Source organism: Sebastes fasciatus, chromosome 5, assembly GCF_043250625.1.
Source record: "Sebastes fasciatus isolate fSebFas1 chromosome 5, fSebFas1.pri, whole genome shotgun sequence".
NCBI classification, from domain to species: domain Eukaryota; kingdom Metazoa; phylum Chordata; class Actinopteri; order Perciformes; family Sebastidae; genus Sebastes; species Sebastes fasciatus.
This window is the reverse complement of record NC_133799.1, coordinates 6051540-6076659: the sequence shown is the minus strand read 5'-3', so window position 1 is coordinate 6076659 and position 25120 is coordinate 6051540. Positions and strand designations below refer to the sequence as shown.

The 25120-nt window shown below is 40.3% G+C and overlaps 1 protein-coding gene and 1 long non-coding RNA gene across 2 annotated transcripts; one reads left to right on the top strand and one right to left on the bottom strand.

The window, feature by feature from the left end:
* Positions 1–732: 732 nt before the first annotated feature.
* Positions 733–23390, bottom strand: rab3ab (RAB3A, member RAS oncogene family, b). Its single transcript, XM_074634727.1, has 5 exons — positions 23295–23390; positions 8893–9117; positions 5112–5230; positions 4377–4501; positions 733–4025 (listed from the first exon to the last, which is right to left on the bottom strand). Exons 2-5 carry the CDS (start codon positions 9115–9117, stop codon positions 3835–3837), a joined length of 660 nt encoding a protein of 219 aa, XP_074490828.1. The 5' UTR covers positions 23295–23390; the 3' UTR covers positions 733–3834.
* On the top strand, positions 14376–19576 carry LOC141767434 (uncharacterized). Its single transcript, XR_012593842.1, has 4 exons — positions 14376–14865; positions 16722–16857; positions 17217–17721; positions 17966–19576. It is a non-coding gene; the product is annotated as an uncharacterized LOC141767434 (long non-coding RNA).
* Positions 23391–25120: the final 1730 nt, after the last annotated feature.

The following is a 25120-nucleotide window of genomic DNA, read 5'->3' as shown; positions in this document are numbered from 1 at the left end:
CTGCCAGCAAAAAGTGAAACAGGGACATCTTGAGGCGGTTGAGACAAGTAGCATCCAAACACTTGCAATCAACATGATCATTTACTGCTAAACCTAGATCAGTAGTTCCCAACCTTTTCTATCATAAACTGACAACCCCTGACGAAGTGACATATTTTATGGATATTTCATATTATATTCAATGCGTAACAAGAACAATGCAGAAGAACTGGAACTTTACAATTAACCCGAATAGTGAACGCAATAAATTTGTGTAGGAATGACGAGAAATTTGGATGAATTTTGAGTGGATTATTTATGTTTTCCTGTCATACATATGTATGTATTTTATTTTTAACAGTCATACATATTTAATAAATGCAGTGTTTTCTTCTCCCTGACGCTTGTCCATTGTTCTGTTGGTTGTTTTAACTGCATACTTTTCTAATGCAGAACGAGGCTGTTTGGCAGATAAAAGTTGTCTTACACCCCTTAAAATCAAGAAGGACTCGTGACCCCCCCGTGAAGCTTCGGCGACCCCTAGTGGTGACCCCCACTTTAGGAACAAGTCACCCAGATGACTCTGAGCTTTCATGACATCAAGACATTTGATTATTTACTGTCTGTTTTTTTCTTCTTCCAGTTAGTATGTATCTCTAATATCAGCTCATTAAGAATTTAACTAGAAGAAACAGGTAACAGCATACCCATCTCACCCCCAAAGGTACAAAATCTTCAAAAACAAGAATCAACTGATTGTTAGTAACTTTTTATTGTTTTACCACAAAGTACAGATAAAAACATCCACAGCATATTCTCTCACCTTAATGGCCCAAACGGAGGAGGATGTGAGGAGGCAGTGATACGAGACCAAATCAAGTACATGTTCCTGCGTGCTAGTAGAAGATCTAAAGTCGGCAACTTCTACCAAACTTGATGGCATTTCTTTTTTGTGTAGATACTGCAGTGTGTATTGCTTTTGTAACAGAGTGACACATTCATTCACAAGCAGGCCTAGTAATGAATGCAGATACAGTACAACATGGCTCTTTTGGGTTTATTTTTTACTGTCTTTTTTTTCCTCCTCTTTTTTTTTTTCTTTGTTGCAAGCCTGAGTCGATACAACACAATCCACACATATGACTCAAAGATACAGTATTTACAGATCTGGTTTATATAGAGAGGAAGACATATTAGAAAGGAGAACACTTTAAAAGTTTGGATTTTACCGGAAAAGAAACAGTCACAACCAGTAAGAAGTAAAATATACGCAGGATCAAAATCGTCTCCCAGGTTTGTCGTGATCATAGCTCCCTTTCTTATAATAATCAATACTTTGACTAGGGCCTCATTTTCTCAAATAGTCCATGGCTCATCTGTGATTTCAGGTTTGTCTGCTACATCTGAGTTAATGCAACAATTACTCTCAAAATAAATGCTTTTCTGGATCTGATTTACTTTAATCACATTCTTATAGTGCTTTGCCCTCACAATCCATCCACTTTATCTTTGTTTTTACTGGAGCATTTAAACACTTCTGACAGCATCGCCCACCAGCATAACATTCATAAAATTCACTTCAGCCCACCAAACAGCACTTGTTCTATTACAGTTTTAAACTTGCTGCTCAATCTGGCATCCTACAGCAAAAACAGTGAGCTGCTTCTACAGCAATCTTTGGTGAAGTGAAAAGAAGGAATACCCAGCAAACCAGTTCTAACGGTGGAAACTGTATTAAAACCAGTAAACAAACACGTTCTGAGTGTTTGGTGTAGGGGGGATAATGCACGCCCAGAGTGAGTGATGCTATGAAAACTCAAAGACAGCGGTTGGTAGAAGTGTAGCGTGGTTACGCAGTGTTGTAACCAAGAAAACCTCAGAAACAAAACATTTAATTCCTGCATTGAAATTCAGCAGCAACCTGGTCTGTGAACATTTCAGCCTCCAGCTGTTCGGTGCTTGTTAAACAGTGCTGTCCGTACTTCACCTGAAGACTGAGCATTAGAGATAACATTACACACAAACAGACAAACAGACTGTAATACTGATTCTGAAGAAGTTGCTTACTGTTGGGCTGTTTGTCAATAAGCAAGGAAACATGAACTCTCTGAGCGTTGGCTGTATGTCACATGTCATCCTATTCTCTCCTGATGTTTTCTTTCACTCCCTATAGGGTCAAACTATCAGATAAAGGCAAAATACCATCAAAATGATCTAACAAAACACAATTTTTTGCATCCTCCAAACCCATTCCATCATGTTTTAGGGAATGGTGAATATTTGAATGATTAATGGTACAGTAAATTTTGATATTTGATAAAGTAGCTGTGACTACCCAGGGACATGAACCTTAATGCTTAGCATCACCTGCAGGATTATCTCTGCCCGGTGTAAAATACTGTAATATCAATATGTAGCATTGTTAGCAAGCACAACTGTTGCACAAAAAGCTTTTCAGATATCCTTAAATTTGTAAATTTTCTGTTAAAGACAGCAGGAGCAATAACATCATGAGGCTGTTGGGACAAAAGCATCGCACTCAATCACAATGTTATTGCTCATCAGGAGTAAAATAAAATAAAGATTCGAGCCTTCTGCAAGCTCATATCTTTATTTTATTTTGAAAATCTCTTGATGTCAGCTTTGCTACAGTCGTTGTTTGGCTTAAAACAACATTTATGATGCAGCACAAGTTTCTCCCGCAAGTGCCTTCTTCTAAAATTAGAAAATACTTCACTTTGTTGGCAGCAGTGCAGGAAATCACCCTGAGTGGATTTGGAGGATGACAAACACATTGGTATATTCTCTGACTTGTAATTCAGACTCAAACTGTATTTTATCTAAGCAGGAAGTTTGAATTTCGGACGTCTCTGGAGGGCAGCGTGAGACCAAACCGACAGGGAAATGAAACGACTCGCGGAGGAGCTGCCGAGGGTGCAAACAATTCCACACATCATCCAAACAAACCCAACAACATAGACCTCTTATATTTGATACTATCCTCATAGAACTTCATACCTTTTAAATTCATTTCAAGAAATGCATACCTGTAGATATTATATATATTGCACAACATTTATATGTACATTTGAAATAAATATAATTAAATAAAATGTGTCTCTTCATTTTTTGCTATTTTTTACTCTATCTTGTTCATGTTTTCCCCACCCGGTGTTGAAAGAATAAACGGGGTACCAGAATACAAAAACATAAAAAAAAGGCCAAAAGAAAAGGCTCAGATGAACAATGAAATGCTAATACCTGCAGTATCCATGTTTAGATACCAGGTGAGACAACAAATGAAACACAGATCCATGGATGTTTGATTCTGTGTGCATCCAGAATCTAAAAAGAAACGTCACACATCAGTACGGAGCAGATTTCAGCTGGATCATCCCTCCCACACTATCCGAGGCTGACGTCTTTCCAAGACATTTGACTGACATGAAACAAAGTACTGTAAACATCGGAAGGATTTAAATGGCACTCTGAGGACGGACGCCGTCAAATCCTTCTTGTAAAAACCACACTGAGGAACAGGGAGACAACAGAAGATGGTTGCAAAGAACCTGGTTTGCAAAGAGTCTGAAACACTCTGCTTTGATTGAGCTTGGCATTAGACCAACACCTGAGGAACCAGACGTCTATTACTGGTCCACTAGCATCTCAGAGCATTTCAGACACTTTTCAACCTGGTTCTTGTGCCCCTCATCCAATGATCGTTACAGAAAGAAGCAGGAAAGTGAGTGAAAAGGGTGATGGGAGTATTTGAACCGAAGCCCCCGGGGTCCAGCTGAAGGAGGACAAGGAGGAGGAGGGAGAAAAAAGGGTTTTGGGGGGTTGGAGTAGTCAGCTTTAACATGCACAGTCCTGGTGAGGAGGAGCAGGCTGCTCTGTCAGCTGTGGCCCCTGTTTGGCCCCTGTGACGGCGGGATCTCCGGCGTCCAGGCTCTCGGACATCTTTTCACAGATGATGTCGACCAGGCGCTCGAAGGTCTGCTTCACGTTGATGTTGTCCTTGGCGCTGGCCTCGAAGAACTCGAAACCTGGAGAGGAAACAGGGTGTTGGAGCGGGTCAGAGAGGTTGAATGAGGACGTGGTCATCGGTGCACACGGTAGCAGATTGTTCTCTAGGTCAGTACACAGTGAAATATCTTGATAGCTATTAGGTGGATTTTTTTAATTCATGGTTCCAAAAATGTTAATCTTAAAGGAGCAGTGTGTAGGATCTGGCGTTATGAAGCGGTGAGGTTGCAGACTGCAACCAACTGAAGCTGTAATGAATGTAATGTAATGTAATGTAATGTAATGACTTTCTGCCTGTGCATTGGTTTGCTTCAGGTCAGTGTACCTAACAATGAGTCATAGATATGAAGTGTGCATTTGTGTGAACTCACCGAGGTGTTCAGACAGCTGCCGGCCTCTATCTCCGCCCACCACTCTCTCGTCGTCCATGTCGCACTTGTTTCCTACCAGCAGCACCTGGGCGTTATCCCACGAGTACGTCTTAATCTGAGTCGACCTGGGAACCAACACACCCAGCAGTCAGAGACGAAACTCAGTGACTGAGTTATTCCTCTCACATGTTTTCTCTCAGTGTGTAACATCCTGAAAAATTTAACTTTTATTTCACATCTAAAATCAGAAGTCAGTAGCAAGCAACTTTTACCCTATTGTCGTTATTTTGGCACAGTGTGTGTTTACTGGCCAGGAGTCCTGATCAGCCATAGCACCAGATCTCATTGGTGAAAATGCTATTTTAGACTCTTAGACTGTAAGTGGACTGTAGATGGAAAGCAAGAGCTATCTACAGTAAAAGGACGAAGAAGCAGTGAAAATAAAAGCCAGACTTTGACATAGTAGAGTAGGTCAAAATGAAATCAGGATAAGCTTCAAAAGACTTTTACTTTAAGGACAAATGAAATTACACACAGAGCCAAAGTCCCGACTGGAGACAAAAATAATACAAACAGAAACCTGAACCGGATCATGAGCTCTGTTGATCAATCTCTACATCTATTTCCAGACTACTTATCTAGATACCACTTGATCCATCCTCCACACAGCTCTCCGTCTCACAGGTGAAGCTCCGAGGTGTCAGTTTACACTCTATTCATGTGACAATCACGTACCAGTCCTGGACGGCGTTGAAGGACTCCTCGTTAGTGATGTCGTACATGAGGATGAAGCCCATGGCTCCTCGGTAGTAGGCCGTGGTGATGGTGCGGTAACGCTCCTGACCCGCCGTGTCCTGGGAAAAAAAACAAAAAACAGCAGCAGTTAGTTTTTGAACATGAACATCATGCTGCATTGAAGAAGACTTGAAACTAGCGATTGAGACCATAAACTCATGTTTACAATGTTTACTGAGGTAATAAATCAGGTGAGAAGTAGGGTCATTTTCTCATAGACTTCTATGCAATCAGACTTATTTTTGCAACCAGAGGAGTCGCCCCCTGCTGGCTGTTAGAAAGAATGCAAGTTTAAGACACTTCAGCATTGGCTTCACTTCTCAGACCTGGATTTCGCCCACTGGCCCCAGTACAGCCAGCTTATTAAAAGGCCTCTCATGGTTTTTAAAATCTTCATCAACTCCTCCTTTTTTCTTTATTGTCCTTGCGAGCTTTGCCAGACAGTGATCCTGCATCCTCCCTCGCTCTCTCTCTGCTTGGCCACAACCCCAGGTGAGATTGAATGTCAGTGTTAAGTCCTAATGAATGCTCAGGGAATTAAAGCCCAGCATGTTTCAGATACCCAACCGAGCAGCTTCTGGTCCAACAGCATCACTCTGCTGTCAGTGTGGAGATCAGCAGAGCAAAACACTGAGGCTGACGTGTACTGCAAAGTAACCAGCTTCAATCACTGCCTCTACTGTAAGTAGGCGGCTTTTTGGTGTACATTGACATTCATGAGGATTTACACACTGCTTTCAACTACATTATAATGTGTTATAAACCATTTATTACATGTTTGTTTACTGCTTATGAATGCTAAAGCATTGCTGTGTTTCCTATTATTAATATTATAGACACATATACAGCTTATATCTGTTATCAAACTAGGGGATTACCTTTACATTGGAGCATCTAAACAACACACACATACAGTAACATGAACTGTACAGTCTCTGGCAAACAGAGTCTATAGATGTGTGCACAAATACACACAAAAACAAAACATACACAGATGCACTTCTTAGCTTTTATGTTAATTTCTTGGGACTCATTGACGTATATTCACTCAGTCATTCTGAGGTCACAAGAATATTATATGACGTCTATTTTTAGAGCGCTGTAGCTCTGACGTTTCCATACTGTTGGTTGTAATGTTCTGCGGCTACAGTTGATGTCCTGCTCATCCACTCAGCGTGCTGCAGGCTGCTCATGATGAGAGCAGCAGCTCTATTTACCTACAATGTCAGTGTAGGTAGCACTGAGTGGTGTTACATAACGAACACATTGGAGTACTCATCTTTGTCTTCACCATGAGGCTACACGCATCCCTAGTCCTCTCTTTGTTGTAGCTACACATTGCATTCCCTCTAGATTTTTTTTGTGAACCCAAAACCTTAAAGTTCAAACTGCGTCTATGTGCCCTGTCCTGATCAGGTTCACCTGTCCCTCATTAGTCGTACACTCGCCTCACCTCCTGCTCATCTATTCTCAATTCCCCAGTTAATCAGTCACTATTCATACCACCTCTGTTCCTTTGTTCTTTAAGGGTTCGTCTTACGTTGTAGGAAGTTTTGTTTGCCTGTATCTACCAGCTGTACCTGCCTGCCTTTTGTATCTGGAGACTTTTGTTCTATTAAAATATCTGCGTTGGATCTGCCCGTCTCCGCATTTGGGTTCTTCCTGCCTGTTCTGCTTCCTGCACCGTCACAAGTCCACACTGAGTTAATTAAAAAAACAGAAAACACCACTCTTTCAAGTGAGATAATATGACGTGCTGTGTAAGTACACATCACACGTCTGCATAAATCTATAGAAATGGGATTAACTGCACACTGTATAATAAATCTATATACAGTATGTTGACTTTTGAGCTCAAACCATTTTCATCTTTACTCAACTGAGAGAGCTGCTGAGAGATGGGGGTCGGGGATTGTGTGTGTGTGTGTGTGTGTGTGTGTGTGTGTAGGGAAGGGAGGGGGATATCTACATGGATGAGATGTGTAGTAGTGGGGGAGGGGAGAGCAGCACCCAGTCATCCTTCTCTCGTGCTCTGATTGGCCGATGGTGTCTCCCTTACCAGAGGCAAGACCTGGCAAAGGCTGACAACAGAGACAGCTCTACACACACACACACACACACACACACAAACGCACTGTTCTGCTCTCCATCACAGCTCTGTCTGCTGCAGAACGTGTAGTAAAGGTGGAGATGCTGTTATGATCTAGTGGTTCCTCAGGGAGCCGGTCTTTATGCTGCTCTAGATTGTGTTTACTGCTGAGCCCTCAGGAGACAACACATTTCTGATGCAACAAACACCGCCCTGTTTGTTCCTCCACATCAATGTCACTAGATGTGTTTTGGTCACTACTTCTATTGAATTTTACTATATTCTATCGGGGTGTGAATCACCAGAGGCCCCACGATACGATATAATCACAATACTTAAGTCCCGATAATCTTATTGCGATTTTGAACATTTTGAGATTTGTATTACGATAAGATATATTGCGATTTATTACTTTTTCTCAACTGTAAATTATGCAGTTTGTCAACATCTGTTTTATCTAAAAAGATGCAGTTTTCTCTCTGTTCATCTCAGAGTTTTCATTCACACATCTTGAGGTCAGAAGTCACGGGACCCCTTTGAAAATGGCCATGCCAGGTTTTCCTCACCAAAATGTAGCGCAACTTTGGAGCATTATTTAATGTTCTTCCTAACAAGCTAACTTGACATGGTTGGTACCAATTGATTCCCTAGATTTTCTAGTTTAGCTTTAAGACTGAGCCCGCTACAACCTCTGAAAGACAGAATAGTGGCCATGGCCGCCGTTGGATTGTTAAGAGGTTAATAGTTTAATAAAAGATCGATACTTGACGTCCGTGTATCTATACAATATTGCCACACAAAATATTGCGATACTATGCTGTATCAATTTGTTCCCCACCCCTACTCATATTCCTCTCATCCAACGGTCAGCTGGACGAGCATAATACAACTGCACCACAGGACAGGGTTTCACAGCTGCTCCGTTGAACATGTTGTAAATATCTTGTGAAATGTTATTTGCTGTATTATCAAAAGAAAACATAGCTAACATTCAGGTTTTGTTTCAAGTGAGTAGCACGAGGATAAAGCATCATCTACCTCACAGGTGTCTAGCTCACCTTCTAGTCCTGCTTTTTGAAACAGCCTTCAGATGTAGAGCTGGTGCCGCTACGCTCAAAACAAAGTTGTACAACATGTCGTCCGACCACCAAATGCAAAAGTGTTTATAGACAGATATAGTTGTGTAAAGGTGTGAAGGAGGCGGGGTTTCAGATGTTCAACCATCCAACATGCACTTCGGTTGTAGCGTACTGATGCCCGGGGACTTAACAAGTCACTTTGTGTTTGTATAGGCTCTGCCTGTGCAGCCATAACAGCGTAGAAAACCTCTGACAACTTCAGCAAATCTATCCTCAAACTGATTCATCTTAGAAATACACGGAGGAAAGAAAAGACAAATGCACTGTGAACATGGTGGAAGCACAGCAAAAACTTTCAGTTAGTCATGGGACACTGTTGACCAGCTGCAGGTGATGGTTTAATGGGGGAAAGTGAAGACAGTTTGGTCAACAAGCTTGTGACACTGAAGAAAATCATTCAACTTCAGCCCCAAATTGACGTACATTTAAATTATAGATCTTAGTTAAACTTACTCCCCTTTCAGGAAACTCGACACATGTCTAGATGTCTTACCCAGATCTGTAGTTTGATCCTCTTGTCATTCCTGTAGATGGTCTTCACCTTGAAGTCGATGCCCACCGTGCTGACAAAGGCCGGCGTGAAGGAGTCGTCGGCGTAGCGGAACAAGAAGGAGGTTTTGCCCACACTGCTGTTGCCGATGATGAGGATCTTGAACATGTAGTCAAAGTTTTGGTCCGAAGACTCCTTCTGCCCGTAGGTCGCTGTTGCTGAGGCCATCTGTGGACAGAGAGGAAGGAGAAACACAAAACTTTAATCAAACGACCTCTGCATGTGGCAGTCATAGCCATAGATGAATTACATAGATCTTACTGCTGAGTTATCTGCTGAGAAAGCCAAAAAAATGACTTTCATGTAATCCATCCTATTGAGCCAATGGTGAGTCCATCACATTTATTTCAATTACACAACATTAAAGGATTTCCCATAGTGCTGCCATATTAAAATGTGCCAACAAGACGTTCTTAAACATTCTTTTGTGTAATGTTGTTTAAAAGTAGTGCATAATTGCATAATTGACTCCTATAACAGTCTTGGTATCTGAGGTATTGCAGGGACATTTGAAGGAAAAAACGTATATAAATATTCAGTAGATTTAGATAAAAATGTAACTCAATAAAAGCATTCAAAAATATGTCACTAGAAAGGCAAGAATGCCAAGGCAAGTTAGCTCATCTAATGAAGCTTAAGGGAAAACTACATCTATGATGCAGATAATGAAAAAATGCAGAGCAGAGGTGCAACAATTAGTTGATTAGTCAACAAGTTTGATCATTGGTTAAAGGTGTTAAACGCGAGATTGGGAGCATTTTTATTGCCTCTCAACAGCTCTCAACATGGCGACGGCGAGCCGCGGCTCACAACTAACGGTGCTAACAGCGCTAACAGTGAAAACAACGGCGAAAGTGCTGACAGAGCCAACAATGTCAACCTGACGGGGAACCGGAGGGTGGGTGTTCAGTTTAGAGCGGCGGCCGTGAGCTAGCCAGTTTGTGCATGCTCACATGCACAAAAAGGATGCACGGCCAGCCTGGCGATGTCAACAAAGCACGGAGAAGCTCAGATTACAACACACATAGAGGGAGAGTGACTTCATTCTCTGCTCAGGTAGACATTACTCCTCTTTATCTTTACATAGCAAATAGTTGTTTGCTGTTATATTAATGCTCTGGATATCATATAGAGTACCTGTGGGAAATTATAAAGAATGTTTTTCATAACATTTTATAAACAAAACAGCTAATTGAGGAAGTAATCGGCAGGATGATACAGGACTCTTGCTGATTTAGATGCAGATACGGTATGGATTAGTTTATATTCCTTAGTGATGGGGAATGGACCACAAACTGGGGGCGGACATACGCAGTAGAGTACCACAATCCTTCATCTGCACCTGCTGATGTAGGCGTGAACAGATAATAGGGTTTCTGCCCATTCTGAATTAATGACCGTCTCCTTTAAAGTCAAGAGCAAAAAACACACTTTAATCAAATGAAACCCAAGAAACCCTTAAAAACCAGCAGAGGTGATTTTCCATATGGAAAAGGTCGTACATTTACAAAAGATGAGATTCTGCCAGCATCTGTTAGACTCGGCGTAACAGATTATAGTGATTAACTAGTCAGGCTTAAACATTGGACATTTGCGTCATGGTAATTAATCAAAGCAGCACATTGCGATGTCAGGGGAAAACAGAAAGCCCATCTGAGTTTTCTCAATTTGGCAAAAAGGTTGGAGGCAAATGGCTCAATCAGTCACAATCAGTCGGGGATGTGTGAGGAATAACTCACTGCACAAGCAGCTGCAAGTCGAAGTCAGTCTGGAGTTTGATAATCACCAGCTGGACTTGTGTTTTAACATCAACAGCTCTGTGACCATACCATCAACTACTGTCATAAGAGGATCATTTTAGGGTCAACTCAGGTCATGCTTACAGCTCAAGTTACAGTCGAGGAAAGAAGTAGCCCGACATCTACACCAACGATGACACCACTAACAAGTGATTATATGACAGTGGCCTGCCCGCTCACAATCTACTATGGCAGGTATTTAAGTCATCTTGAAATCTGGGCTAGCCAAGATGAAGAAAATATCATCCATCCATCATCTGTAACCGCTTATCCCATTCAGGGTTGTGGTGGGGCTGCAGGCGATCCCAGCTGACATTGAGCGAAGGCGGGGTACACCCTGGACAGGTCGCAAGACTATCACATAGAGACAGACAACCATTCACACATACGGGCAATTTAGAGTCAACAATTAAGCTAAGCTGCATGTCTTTGGTCCGTGGGAGGAAGCTGGAGAACCCAGAGTAAACCCACGCAGAAGGGCCCCAAGCCAGATTTGAACCTGCAACCCTCTTGCTTTGAGGCGACAGTGCTAACCACTGCACCACCGTGCCGTCCAGAGATTCAAGATTCACCATAACTGTCTGAATGTGACGCAGATACATTAATGTCCCAAGCCCTGAACTGGCTTGTTGCGTAAACATGCTTCTCCAGGCTGCATGTAGGCAAACATGTACAGATGTTGTTCTTTTATCCTTGTATGTACAATTTATGTAACGTTCACAATTAAAGATTTTTTTTGGGCATTTTCACCTTTATTTGACAAAGTAGAGAGGGTAGAAATATCACTCTAGAGTGGAAGGGTATGACATGCAACAAAGCTGGACAATCCTGGCGTGAAGTGGGTGTGAATGTCAGCAAGTTACAGTAATAATGGTAAAAAAATGTCAGCTACATGACTGACAACATTTGCTGGTATGTCACCACGCTTGCTACCAGTGGGCTACAAGAGTTCAGGGCCACAAGGGGCTAAAAGGATTCAGGAAACCTCTTGGACTCTTGAGAGCACAATGACTGGAGCCCACAGGCCTCCGAGTCGCTGCTCTATATTTAGACCGTTATCTCCACTCGGCTGCAGTGGAACACGAGAACTCTCAGGGAATAAAGCACAAACAAAACAACTGCACCCTCATCAGAGCTCCGGCCTCTCGGTTTACACAAAGGAACACAGAGATGCTCGTTAAATAATGAAGAAGCATCGACCCTTCCTCAACACATTGATGTTTTCTTATTATGCAAAGAGGCTGAAGAGGTGGTTAGAGATGTAAGTTAAAGCATCACCAAACCTGCTACACGCAACATCACTGGAAGTGGGGTTCAAACAGGAAGATGAAGTGTAACAGAATAATGAAACCAGAAATAACACAAACATTATTTTGATCATTTCTGGTCTAATTTACGATTTTTGGAGAACATCTGACAGCGCAGCAGCACAGTTGTCACTTTCTATTTGGTTGACGACAAGTTCTGATATGAGTTTTAATCCAGAATACATAAAGATGACATCTGGAAAATAAAACACCCCTTCAGAGTAAATGTGCATGGGCATGAAATCAACTTTAATCAATTATTTGCAATGATTAATACAATTCTAAAATAGTAATAGTCAAGTTAAACTACATTAGGTCTTTAAATACTCTGCTTAGTTATAAAAATCAAGTTCAAATATTGACTGAATTTCTGAACATAATTGCTCAATTGAAACCTACTCAGTCTTGGGAGAGTTGGAACTCAAAAGGGAAGTTGTCATACGGGATTATGCTTGAATTTAATCAATAAATGTAGTAATTTATCAGTGAAAAAAAAGTTTAGCTTTTGTGTTGTCTGCAAACAAATCAGTATATTTATATATTTATTTATTATATATTTTATATATAAAACAACCCAAGTTACTGGCGGGGATTGACTGTGAGAAGAAAATGTTTTATTCCAACCCTGTCTCACGGGAAGGTGTATAAATAGCACGACAAGGACGTTCCGTGTGTCATGAGGACGCATATTAAGCTTTTCGTATGTCATTTGTACGCCACGCAACAAAACCACAGTAACATCCACAGTTAGGTTTAGGCAACAAAACCACTTAGTTTTAGGAAAAATGTCATGGTTGGGCTTAAAATATGTACATAAACTGAGTAAAATATGTACTTAAACTACTTAACATAAGTACGAAATACACGTCACAAACTTCACCAAAAAATGTGACAAACGTCACTATTGTAACTTACAGAACAAAACACAGGTCTCCAGGTTAAAAGTCTTGTGTTTGTTGGACCATCCACCTCCTCTCCCGCCCACCATAAGCAGTCTTTCTCACTTATTCTACATCCCTAGCTCTGATTTACATGGATGCCTTTACATTACAGTCAGTACAGACTACATGGCGTACAAATGACACACCAAAAGCAAGAAAGGCGTTCTCATTGCACGCTAAATGCCTTGTGCATTATCGTGGCATTCATATGCCTTTTTGGGCGAATGGGTTATGTATTCTTAAGTTGAACATTTGTACCTCAGTGTAATTTGAAAAACCTTCTGGCCTGATGCACGTCATATAGAATAAACCCAAAAAGGCTTGAAATGATGTGCAGTGTGTCTCAGCATAACACACAATCAGAAAGTATTAGGACAGTTTGATGATGTTTTCATTGTTTGTTTCTCTTTCAGCACGCTGCATTTGTATTTTTAGGCAGCCTTCATTTCTATTTAAATATTAATTTAACAGTTCCTACACTGTTCATCAGAGGTAGACGTAAACAACTTCAAATCAGCTGTGACTCAGCGTTTTAACCCGGCTGAACTCGAGTAGCATCCAATCAAGTCGAATGAAAATGTGAAATGTGGTGCGCTGCAGTGGAGTGAACTGCAGTGTGACTCACTGAGGGGGAGAGCGTAATCCACAGCCACCACGGGAAATGAGAACAAACAAAGAGGTTGAAGGAGACGTATACAGTATGTTGACAAGCAAAGATCCTCTCTGAATCAACTGGCCCACGGGAGATACTGCCATCCCACAATTCATTGATCCAACAGCGCTCAAAGGACGACACAGATACGAACTAATGTCACGGCATTGTGCAGTCTAGTGTGAGTCTTTGGATTCTCTTAGCAGGCATGTTTTGAAGAAATGTGATCTAATGTTCATATTTAGCTATTTATGTGTTTAACTGGTCTGAACATAAAAAGGAAAAACAGAGACAAGAACTGGAGTTGATTTTTGAGATTAGCTACGTCACAGTCATGTGCGCAGGTATTTATAATCATGTGTATATGAGGTGTGTATGCTATATAGTATTTCTGTGACCTTTACTTTCTATATGGACAGTTGGAAGACTGGCCCTGAGCTAAAAGAGACCTAGATAAACATTGTTTACATGCCCTGGTTAGCTTGTTATAGAGGATTACAATGTGTAACTCTGAAACCTGTAAGTATTAGAGACTGAATGTGATAATGCCATACATTTCCATTCACTAAAGAGATTATTTTCCTTATCTATCAAAGACCTGATTCAAAAATTCAATTGGAGTTGACAGAAATTCAGATGGGGGGCAGTAGCCACTCAGCGATCTGGTGGGGTTAATCATCTCTGAGGAGGGGCAGCTGTGGAGCCTAATTATACCCCCGATGAGGATCAGGTGTGTGAAGCCTGTATCTACACCTGGTTCCCAGTGTTCAGATGCTGACTCACTGTCTCATTGTGACAGCTTCATTCTGTTGCTTGTTCCAGCTGTGTATCGGCACAAGTTATCACATGAACCTATCTGCATGATTTGCTCACCGTTTTCTGTTTGCTCTTCGAGCTTAGTTGTAAGGCCCTGACACACCAAGCCGACGGTCGGCCGTCTGACAGTTTTTTTCATTGTGTCCCGCACCGCCGGCTCTAGTCTAGTCTAGTCTAGCATTTTGAATCGGCATTGGAGCCCGTTGGGCAGAGAAATCACTCTGATTGGCTGTTCAGCTTTAACGAATCAGTGCACAAAAAGAGAAATGTACGTGAAGAAAGCAAGCCAACGACTAAAGTAAACAGGAAAAACACAGAAGGCTCTTCTCATTTTTCATCTTCATCTCATCTGATCATCTATATTTTCACAGTGACATGGTCATCTGGAATGAAGCTAAGTGGTGAGTGAGAGTGGTATGAAAATGGTCGGCAAACGCCGCTTTGTTTCATGTACGTATCATAACAACGGCTTGTATATCCACCGTCCTCGGTTTTCCGGTTTCCCTTTTTGAATGACAAATACAGACTACCGCTACCTGCTGTTCTGGAGAGTTATTTCATCTCACGCCGGAGCAGAGCGTCCGTGCTAACTGGCCGTTGGCTGTCGTCTTTGCGGTGTGTTCGAGTGCAACTTGTCGGCCAAAACAAAGGCTACGTGAGGCCACGCAGCAGCCGCCCTTCTTCGCCGCTTTTTCTCTGATGCCGGGTTGGTGTGTCCCCAGCTTTATTGTGGGTTAGGTCTGTGTGGCCTGGCTTCTCAGTCTTGACCTGCTGCCTGTGTCTTTTTCATTAGTTGACTTTCCCAGAGAGTTTATCCTCTAGTCAGCTGCTCGCCATTGATGTTTTAGTTTACTATCTGAGACCACTAATCTAAATATCTTAGAGAAGGTAGGGAGCCTTTCTGTTTCCCCTCTCCCCTTCAGTCGCTTGCAATTTATGTGGTTACCCTTCTGGGGCTAACTCTAAGATTCCCCTGGTCCGCAACTGCATCCCACTCCCCGTTTACCTGACAAATGGAAATATGGCATTTATGTTTGTTTCATTTGTTTAATCTGGGGAAGGTTGCAGTTTGCACTTTGTTGCATTTTGTTTTTATCGATACATCAACTTTTTCTCCTCGGCCAAGTGTAAATCGATTTTGCTAAATTTGAACTCTTTTTTACATTTCTTCTCAGGTTTTATAATGCACAAATTGAAAAAGCACATAAAACAGGTGGATAGAAACACACTTATCAACACATCTGATCAAAATGCCACACGGCAAGATTTTAAATACACGCAAACATTTCACAAAAATATACCAAAAATTACAGAATGTTAACGTTGGACTAAAATACCTCAGAAGACTATTTGTCACCGTGAACCAAAACAAATTGTATCTAAAAATGTGACTTTTTCTCTGGCTCCGGCTAAAAAAACCTGCTGGAAGTGAGATCACACTTGATCACAGTCGGGCTTTGGTGTTCGGTTTCGTCTTAGGCCTGCCTTATTAAAAATGTATCTGCTCGTGTTACGGTTGCACCAAAGTGTCTACTCAGCTTGGCAGATATTTCAGCCCGTGTGCTTTTCAACGACGATTTTTTTTTTTTAGCTGAGTCAGCGGTGTTGCAGTTATAGCACATCAGGCAATAAGCTCACTCAGAAATAGACATTCAAGCCAAGGTCTTACAGTCAGTAAACTTTTTGATTATCTTTGCTTGCTGTCCTCCAAAAGTTTTCCACCGCTGCCCTTCAAACCATTCTCTCTTCTTTCCTCACTTTTCTCTATACAAAACATATTTCCCTCAGATTATTATTCACCACTTAATGAATATTTGCTGCGTCTATCGAGGTGCTGCAGCGTGATATGACCCTCTGCCTCTTTCCTAATGTTTTCTTAAAAATGCTGGGTACCTAAAACAGGGATTTATCCAGCTTGTTCTGGACTAAAGCGCTGGTTTAAATATCTAAAATAAAGCATGTGACAGTTATTAATAGTTGCGATTAGAGGAGGTTAACAATTAGCAGCCAAAGTGTGAAGTCTGGATCTTGTCAAACACTATCAGAGACTTTTGTTGGCTGTTGAGTGTCTGCTGTTATGTGACGATGTGTTGAGATTACCGCAGCCTTTCCTCTACGTCTCCGAGATTAGCTGTGGAGAAGAGAGTTGGCTCAACCTTCACTAAACACTAATTTGATACAGAAGCTTACAGACTGCAGGCCTCTGCGCTTAATCTCAAAGTAATTAACGAATTCTCATTATGCAAATGTCTTTCAGCCTGCAGGACGTTGCTGCTGCTTCCATTTGGCCTCGATAGTAAACCGCCTGTGAACAAAGCTACAAGTCCGGTGTGCTGGACCGTGAGGGCTGCCGTAACACAGGGGCTTGTTACGACTTATGATTTAGAGAAATGGTGAGCTGTATGGACTATACATAACATTTATGGGACACTTGGAGCTACGAAGCCCTGTTTCAAGGGCTGCAACTAACAATGTATTTCATCATCGATTCATCTATGAATCGTTTTGCCTGAAAAATGGGGTGACGTCTTCAGATGTCTTGTTTAGTCTGACCAACAGTCCAAAACCCAAAGATATTAAGTTTGCAATGATATAAAACAGAATAAAGCTGCAACGATTAATTGATTAGTTGTCAACCATTGTATTAATTGCCAACTATTTTGATAATCGATTAATCGGTTTGAGTATTTTCAAAGAAAAAAATTATCTGATTTCCATCCATCCATTATCTGTAACCGCTTATCCTATTCAGGGTCACGGCAGGGCTGGAGCCGATCCCAGCTGACATCGGGCGAAGGCGGGGTCACCAGACTATCACAGGGCTGACACATTGAGACAGACAACCATTCACGCTCACATTCACGGGCAATTTAGAGTCAACAATCAACCTAACCTGTATGTCTTTGGACTGCGGGAGGAAGCCGGAGAAAACCCACGCTAAGAACATGCAAACTCCACGAGCCACTGGCTCAGGGCCCCAAACCGGGTTTGAACCTGTGACCCTCTTGCTGTGAGGCAACAGTGCTATTTCTGCGTTTCTATTGCCTCCACACAGCTCTTAACATGGCGACGACTGAGCCAGCGGCTCAAAGCTAACAGTGTTAACAGTGAAAACAACAGCAGCAGTGCTGACAGAGCTAACCAATGGGGCACGCTCACATGCACTAAAAGCATGCGAGCCCGGCGATGTCAACAAAGCGAGGAGAAGCTCGTACTACAACACACACTGATGGAGAGTGACTTCATTCTCTGCTCAGGTAGACATTACTCCTATATATCTTTACATAGTTGTTTGATGCTATATTAATGTTCTGGATATCGTATAGAGAACCTTTAAAGATTTCTTTTTAAAAAGCTATTTTACATATAACGATAGAAAGCCCTGAAATTATGACAACACTGTGGAGATTTGCTTTGCTCAAGAGCACATTATCAGTAGTTACACCTTCGAGCCATCCTCTCTAACCAAGTGTTAACTGTTTTTCTTTAATCCTAATTCAGTCATGACTTGAGTTTCTGTGCTGGACGATGACATCATCAAGCTTGCTTCTAAACCTGTCACCTAAAGGAGATTGACGTCCTCCAGGAGCTGGATTGATCCACAGCTAAGTGCTGCTAGTCAGGCTCATTTAATCAGAGGTGGCTGGCTTCCTGCAGATTCACAGCTGATCCTCAGCTGATCCCAGATCATCCAATAAAGACAGTTACTGAGGAACCTGCTGAGACGACCGACGAAGGTGTCTTCACCTGCACGAGTTAATGAAAACACTCAGAGACCAAAAAACATATTGGAGTTTCACATTTTCTGAGATGGGGATAATCAGAAACTTCTTTACAACATCTATTTTGTATTTACAATCAAAAGCACAATTCATGGTACTTTCCACCAACCAACCCCATAAAACTGATGACCCCTTTGAAAATGGCAATGCTAGTTTTTCCTCGCCAAAATTTAGCGTGAGTTTGGAGCGTTATTTAACCTCCTTTGCGACGAGCGACAAGCTAGTATGACGTGTTTGGTACCAATATATTCCTGAGGTTTTCTAGATTCATATGATGCCAGTATCTTCACTCTAGCTCTAAAACTGAGCCCGCTACAACCTCAGAAAGACTGATTGCCTTAATGCGTTAAAAGATTAGTGGCCTTAAAACAAACAGTCCTAATATGAATACACAAAATAACAATCCAATAATATGATATAACACTGTTTTATTTGCCATTCAGCATAAAGCGTACTTCCACTTTTATGTGCATATTGTACTTTTACTGAAGTATTATGATTTATTTTATTTTTATAGCGTGGTATTTACTACTTTAACTTTGCTACTTAGACTTAAATAAATGATTAAATACTTCTTCCACCACTGCAGATAGGCTGCAAACTCTTGTGTCAATTCACCGTTAGGAAGAAAAACTCCAACTTTGAACAGACTGAGAGGGTAGAAAATGTTTTCACAGATGTAAAATGTAACACGAAAATGATGTTTTCACACCAAGAATCACAACCAGGACCACAACTAGGCTCCTGATTCGACTGTTATCAGGCCATTAAATGTGCGTTATCGGTCGCTATAAGCAGCATAGATGTGGGTCATCACGGGCCTATACTACGCCTACTACGTTGTAAAAGTGAAAGTGAAACTTAAAAGCAACACGTTGTAAACTGCCTCCACCCCATATGGAGTTTCACACTGTCTTTACTACAGCGCCTGACTTCTGCTTCTGCTCTGTTCATAATTACTACGGTCGCTAGAGGTCCCTGTCGTGTTTATTCCTTCTTACGGTGATCTGCCATGTGAATAGATGATAAAACCTACTATTGGACGTAGTAGGCCCCTAATGACCCACATCTATGGTGCTTATAGTGGCCGATAACGTCTATTTAATCAAGCACGATTCAAACTCAAAATATCTGACAAAATATGTGGGGATGTTGTAGTAAAACTCTTTCCATCCCAAACACTGCTGGTGTTTGCATCTTTCCTCACTGCCTGCTGTGTTGTTCTCTTTCTAAATAAATGTCAAGTATCAATGCTAAAATGCTAAAATGCTAAAAAAAAAATATTCAGACATGTTTTCTCATCAGGGAGGAAAACTGGGACACTACAAAGTGGACCACTGAAACACAAAATGGTAAAATTAATTTATAAAAATCTTTAAAATAAACTAAGGGTTACCACATCCAACTGATTTATCATTTATCACCACATCACCAAGCCGTCGTGTGTGTCTGTGAAACAATAACTAATAAGATGCAGTGGTTTTATGCAGCTGCTGTCCTGCTCCCAGGTTGCCTGAGACGGCATTTTTCCCCTTTTCCTCCGATCACGTGACCCCTTTTCTAGGAAGCGTGGGGATGCAGAAGAGAGGAGGCAAGCTAAAAATAGCATCTCTTCTTCTTCTTTCTTTTTCTTCTCCACAGCAAACAGAGAGCAGAGAGGGGGAGCAGCCAGGACGTGGGAGATATTTTTGGAGTCTGCAGGTGAATCCAGGACGTTTTGGATTAAAAACCGCCTTGCATCTGTTTATAAACTGGTTTATACTTACTTCATAAATATTTGCCTTTTATTTGACATATTTCTTCCCTCTTTTACACACCTATGTGTCTATTTTTTTAATTTTCAAAAAGATATTGATCAAAAATATAAAGCTTGTTGAAGTTTTTCTTTCTTCCCTATGTATGTATTAAAGGAAAACTGTGTAGCATTTCTATTAGCAGAAATGTGATATAATATTAATAACTGTGTTTTCATTAGTGTATAATCACCTGAAACTAAGAATCGTTGTGTTTTCGTTAGTTTGTAGTCCACCATGTAGCTCCGCCATGTTTCTACAGTAGCCCAGAATGTACAAACCAAATACTGGCTCTAGAGAGATACTTTCATTACGTTACCTGAAAACCACCGTAGTTCTCCGACACGCTTGTGAAACTGAGATAACGTGAACCGCAGAGTGTAAAACCGTGCCACCGCCAGCCGCTGTCTGACTTCTGTTGCTCCTAAAGCAACACATGCTCTTACAATGGTTCGTATGATTTCTTACAAAAAGTCCAGCAACAAAAGTCCTGCACATGTCAATTTCCGCTCCAGTCTTTTCAAAATAAAACTACTTGGTTAGGTTTAGGAAAAGATCGCGGTTTGGATTAAAATAACACCAGCAGTGGCGTAACTTAGATATGGAAGTTAGGTGACAAATAAATCAACGATGACTTCTGGTCATCCTGAGCGAAATTCAAGTGTTTTTTGACCCACCCATCATGACTTTTTCGTAGGTATAGTTACGAGCGATGTATGAGAACAGCCTGCCTAAAGTCGTGTTATTATGGTATGGATGGCCTCTGAGCGAGGCGAACAGCGTTACCATGATTTGCACTCGCTGGCTCACGCTACCACAGTCTTGGAAAGGGGGGATTAGCGGAGGGATACTCAGTTGGTTGCTTCTGCAACCACACCGCTAGATGCCACCAAATCCTACACACTGTACCTTTAAGGCTTTGTTTTTTTGTTACTTTCCACTGGTAATGACAATTATTAATATACAGTATGCTTTGATTTAGCGTTTTAAAAAACAGTTCCCATTATTAATATAGTTTTAGACTAAACACTGCTGATAGCTAATATGTTGTGCTTATATTTCATAATTTTTACGCTCTAAAACCAACGGCAGTTCCACGTTTCCCTTTCAGAGATTTTACGTTTTTCTTATGTGTGTAAAAGCCTCTGAGGCAACTTTAGGTAATCGGACAATAAAAGACTCACTTAAAAAAAGAAATTTCAGTGGCAGCAGTTCTTTAAGCTATAAAATGTCTTAATTTAGAAACAACTCGACTGATATCTGAAATGTAATAAAAGATATCGACCCAACGTCTGAATCTGATCCCGGTTGGTACTGTAGCAGTGTTTGTCACAGGCAACATGGATGAGAAACAGCAGGTGCGTCACTCTTGCCTCCAAGTCTCACTGCCGGTAACTTTACTGTCAGCAGAGGAAGTGACGATCAGATGCGACCTGCAGACTGCCGGGTCACACGCAGACTCTTTCATGATGTGAAACTTTGCAATCCATGCAGGTAAAATGAAAAATTACTTCCATGGAGAGTCCCAGACGTACAGACTACATAGCTCTCTGTATTGTACAATTATATTGATTAATTTTACTGACAAGACTGAATCAACAATTATATTATTAAACAGCTTTTAATACTGTAAAGCTTTGAAAACAGTATGGTGGATGAAAGCCAGTACATCCGCTGTCTGTCTCTGTCCACACACACACACACACACACACACACACACACACACACACACACACACACACAGAGGCTTTCATCTATAGACTCAAAAACAAATGTTTCTGTACATGCTGCATCCATTCATGCAGCCTACATTTAAGAAACTGGGAGCATTTATATATTGTACATGTTCCTCTTGTATATATGCAGTATAACGGAGTTGCAGGAAAGTGGGACGCTGCCTAATGTGGGACATCGAAGCTTTGGTGGGTCTTCCTCAAACAGATAAAAGTCAATAAAACTATTGATATTTAACGTCTTTCTAATATGCCTAAATGCTTCAAAACTATTATAGTCTTTATTAATTATTCTTTATTTATCTATTATTATTTATAGGCTTATTGTTTGTTTGATGTTGTTCGATTCTCCATATAAGCAAAGGTTTATTGTAAGAGCAATAATAATTGTAAGTGGTAAAATTAATGATTTCACATTTAGCCTTGAGTGTTTTCTACATTAATTAAGGTGATTTTTAGGCCTTTTAACAGACTTTTTAGTGTCACACATTTCGGACATTACTGTCCCACATTAGCAAATCAAGATTTGTTTGAGAAAACTTGGCATTAGAGTCCTGATATGTCTACCATTTCATCCTGGGAATTTCAGAGTGGTACTGGGTTTGGATTTAATGTATTGGCTTTATATCACAATATATTCCAGAAATATGAAATGCAAAAAATGTCCCACATTAGGCTAATTCACCCTAGGATGTACATATTGGGCACTCCCAATATTAACAATTTAATTTTAAATATAGGGGTACATTTTTTGCCAGTTTCTATTTTATTTTATTATGATATTATTTAGTTTTATTCTTCCATTCCTTCCTGTATAGTGAAATGTGCTGTTTGCAGAATAAGCACACCCATACAAGTCATATGAAGGCACTGACCGAGATCTGATTGGTTCAGGACCAAATGTTTCACCCTACCACACAGGAACACAACAGTCCATATGGCTCAACATTTCATGTATTAAACTGCAATAATATTACTATAATCCTCCACATATTCGGACTGATATGAGTCTTTGGTTCTCAGTGGTGACCTTATAGATAATTTCATTATAATAATCCTTAAAATATGATTAGAAAATGACTGATAATTGTACGTATGCGTGTCAAAAAAATCACATATGATTACTTTGGCCTAGTTTGCTCTATTTGAGGTGTTTTATATTCTATTGTCTCTGCCTCAGACCCATTTAGACCTATTTATCCTGATTTAGACCATCGGACGGTGTGAAACGCCTTTTTCCCTGCAGGACAGGCCCAGAGTCAGACCAGAGATCCACTAAACCAGCAGCAGCATTCACATCCATCCTCTCACATCACACCAACACATCTGCCTTTTATGCATCTATGAGGCTTTTAAGGGTTTCACAATGAAAACAGCCTATATGTCCTATATGTTCTTAATCTGATATCCTTTCGTTGATATTCAAACAGAAGCAGCAAATAACCAGCAAATGGTGAATACAGTACATTTAAACATAACATGCATTGTCTATGCAATAGATGAATAAAAACAGAAATCTCACCTTTAAAGGTTTCTATCCAGCTGCTGCTATCCACCGCGTCCAGCTCTGCACCCGCAGAAACACCACAGTCAAGTCAAAGCAGGTGTGCAACACAACATCCGGCGAGGAATTACAGAATAAAAGTCGTCTATAAACGAACTGTGCAAATTTAATAGCTCAAAATAAATAAAGGTAAAGGTCCTTACAGTTTATTGGTTTTTTTCACCCTCCCATCATCCTAAAAGAATAATAACAGAGCTATTCGCTCCTTGTTTCAGTGTGAGGTTGTAACATAGGCTTGCCTTATGTCATTACATATTGGAGTAATTTTTGCTAAGAATATTCCTAATTTTTTTGGGTCATTGCATCAAAAATATAAAAAATTAAAAAGGGTTCCTTTAAAATTATACTAGGCTGTCAATAAATACAAAATATTTAATCGCGATTAATCGCATGATTGTCCATGTTTAATCACAAATCAAACGCACATTTTTTATCTGTTCAAAATGTACCTTAAAGGGAGATTTGTCATGTATTTAATACGCTCTGCAGCGTGTCTCCTCTGCTCTCTCATTTATATTTAGCCTATGTTTACAAGCCAAATAACAAGTTTTACAAATTTACAAGCCGACTATTGTTTTTTTTTTTTTTTTTTAAACAGAGTTTATTTCTGAATTTTGTTAATACAACTCTGACAATCCACTGCACAAACATGTTTGGGCTGATAGATATCCCACCCACCCCCCATCCCCACCCATGACAATACCCTGAGGGGATTAAAAAAAAAAGAAAAAGGTGTACAACAATAAATATAAATAAATAAATAAATACACACTAATATACAAATAAAATAAAAATAATCATAGTAAAACAAAATAAAAAAATAAAATAAAATAAAATAGATAAATAAATAAAATAAAATAAATAATCATAAATAATGATAAATTGTTAGAGGCCTAGGACAGTACACCTTATTATCTAGGGCACTAACATGCAAAAAACATTTTTTTTTTATTTTCACACTTGTAGTCTTCATCACTTGTAGTGTAAGAGCTTTTGGCTCAACGATTTTATTTTGAAAGAAAACTACATTTCCGGTCTTTCTGTAACTCTGCCATCTTTACGCAGAGCCAAAAAACGTTGACGTTAATGAATGACAGGTGGGCGGGGCTTTAGAGGCCGGGGATGACTGACAGCGCGTCTGACCAATCCGGAGCCGCAGCGTCACAACTGTCCTGAAACGTTCCGCCTCTAATACTCAACCTGTCATCTATTATTGATGAGCTCCTGCCGGAGAGACTGAATTATTGATCAGGAGGTCAGCAGTAACCACTGCTGCCGTTTCCACCCATTATTAGACACTGGCCATGATGGCTATTGTGGAAATATCACTGCAAAAACACATCAATATTAGAGGAATGCATAGTCCTATAATAGCCTATAATAGGCTACATGGTTAAAATTAAAATTAAATTAATTACAAAGTCCTATAAACTACATTGAAGATAAATATGTCCACTGACTGTTAATTTTGCAAAGCAACATCACAAATATTAGTTTGATCAAGCATAAGCACATTAAGTATATTAAAGGATAATTATTGTAATACTAGTATTTTTAATGAAAGTCTGCCGATGATTCCAAAGATAATTTGTTTGCAATGATAAATCATTTGGGAGAAAGCATAATTAATTAGAAAAACCTGCAAAAAGATATAAAGATATAAATGAAGATAGGATAGTTTTAACTTTTATCCATAATTCTCAGCAATGTTTCGCGTTCACAAACAGAAAAAGAGACAAAAAAAGTTGAATGTATTGTTCTGAAGTATTATATTTCTATGAAAA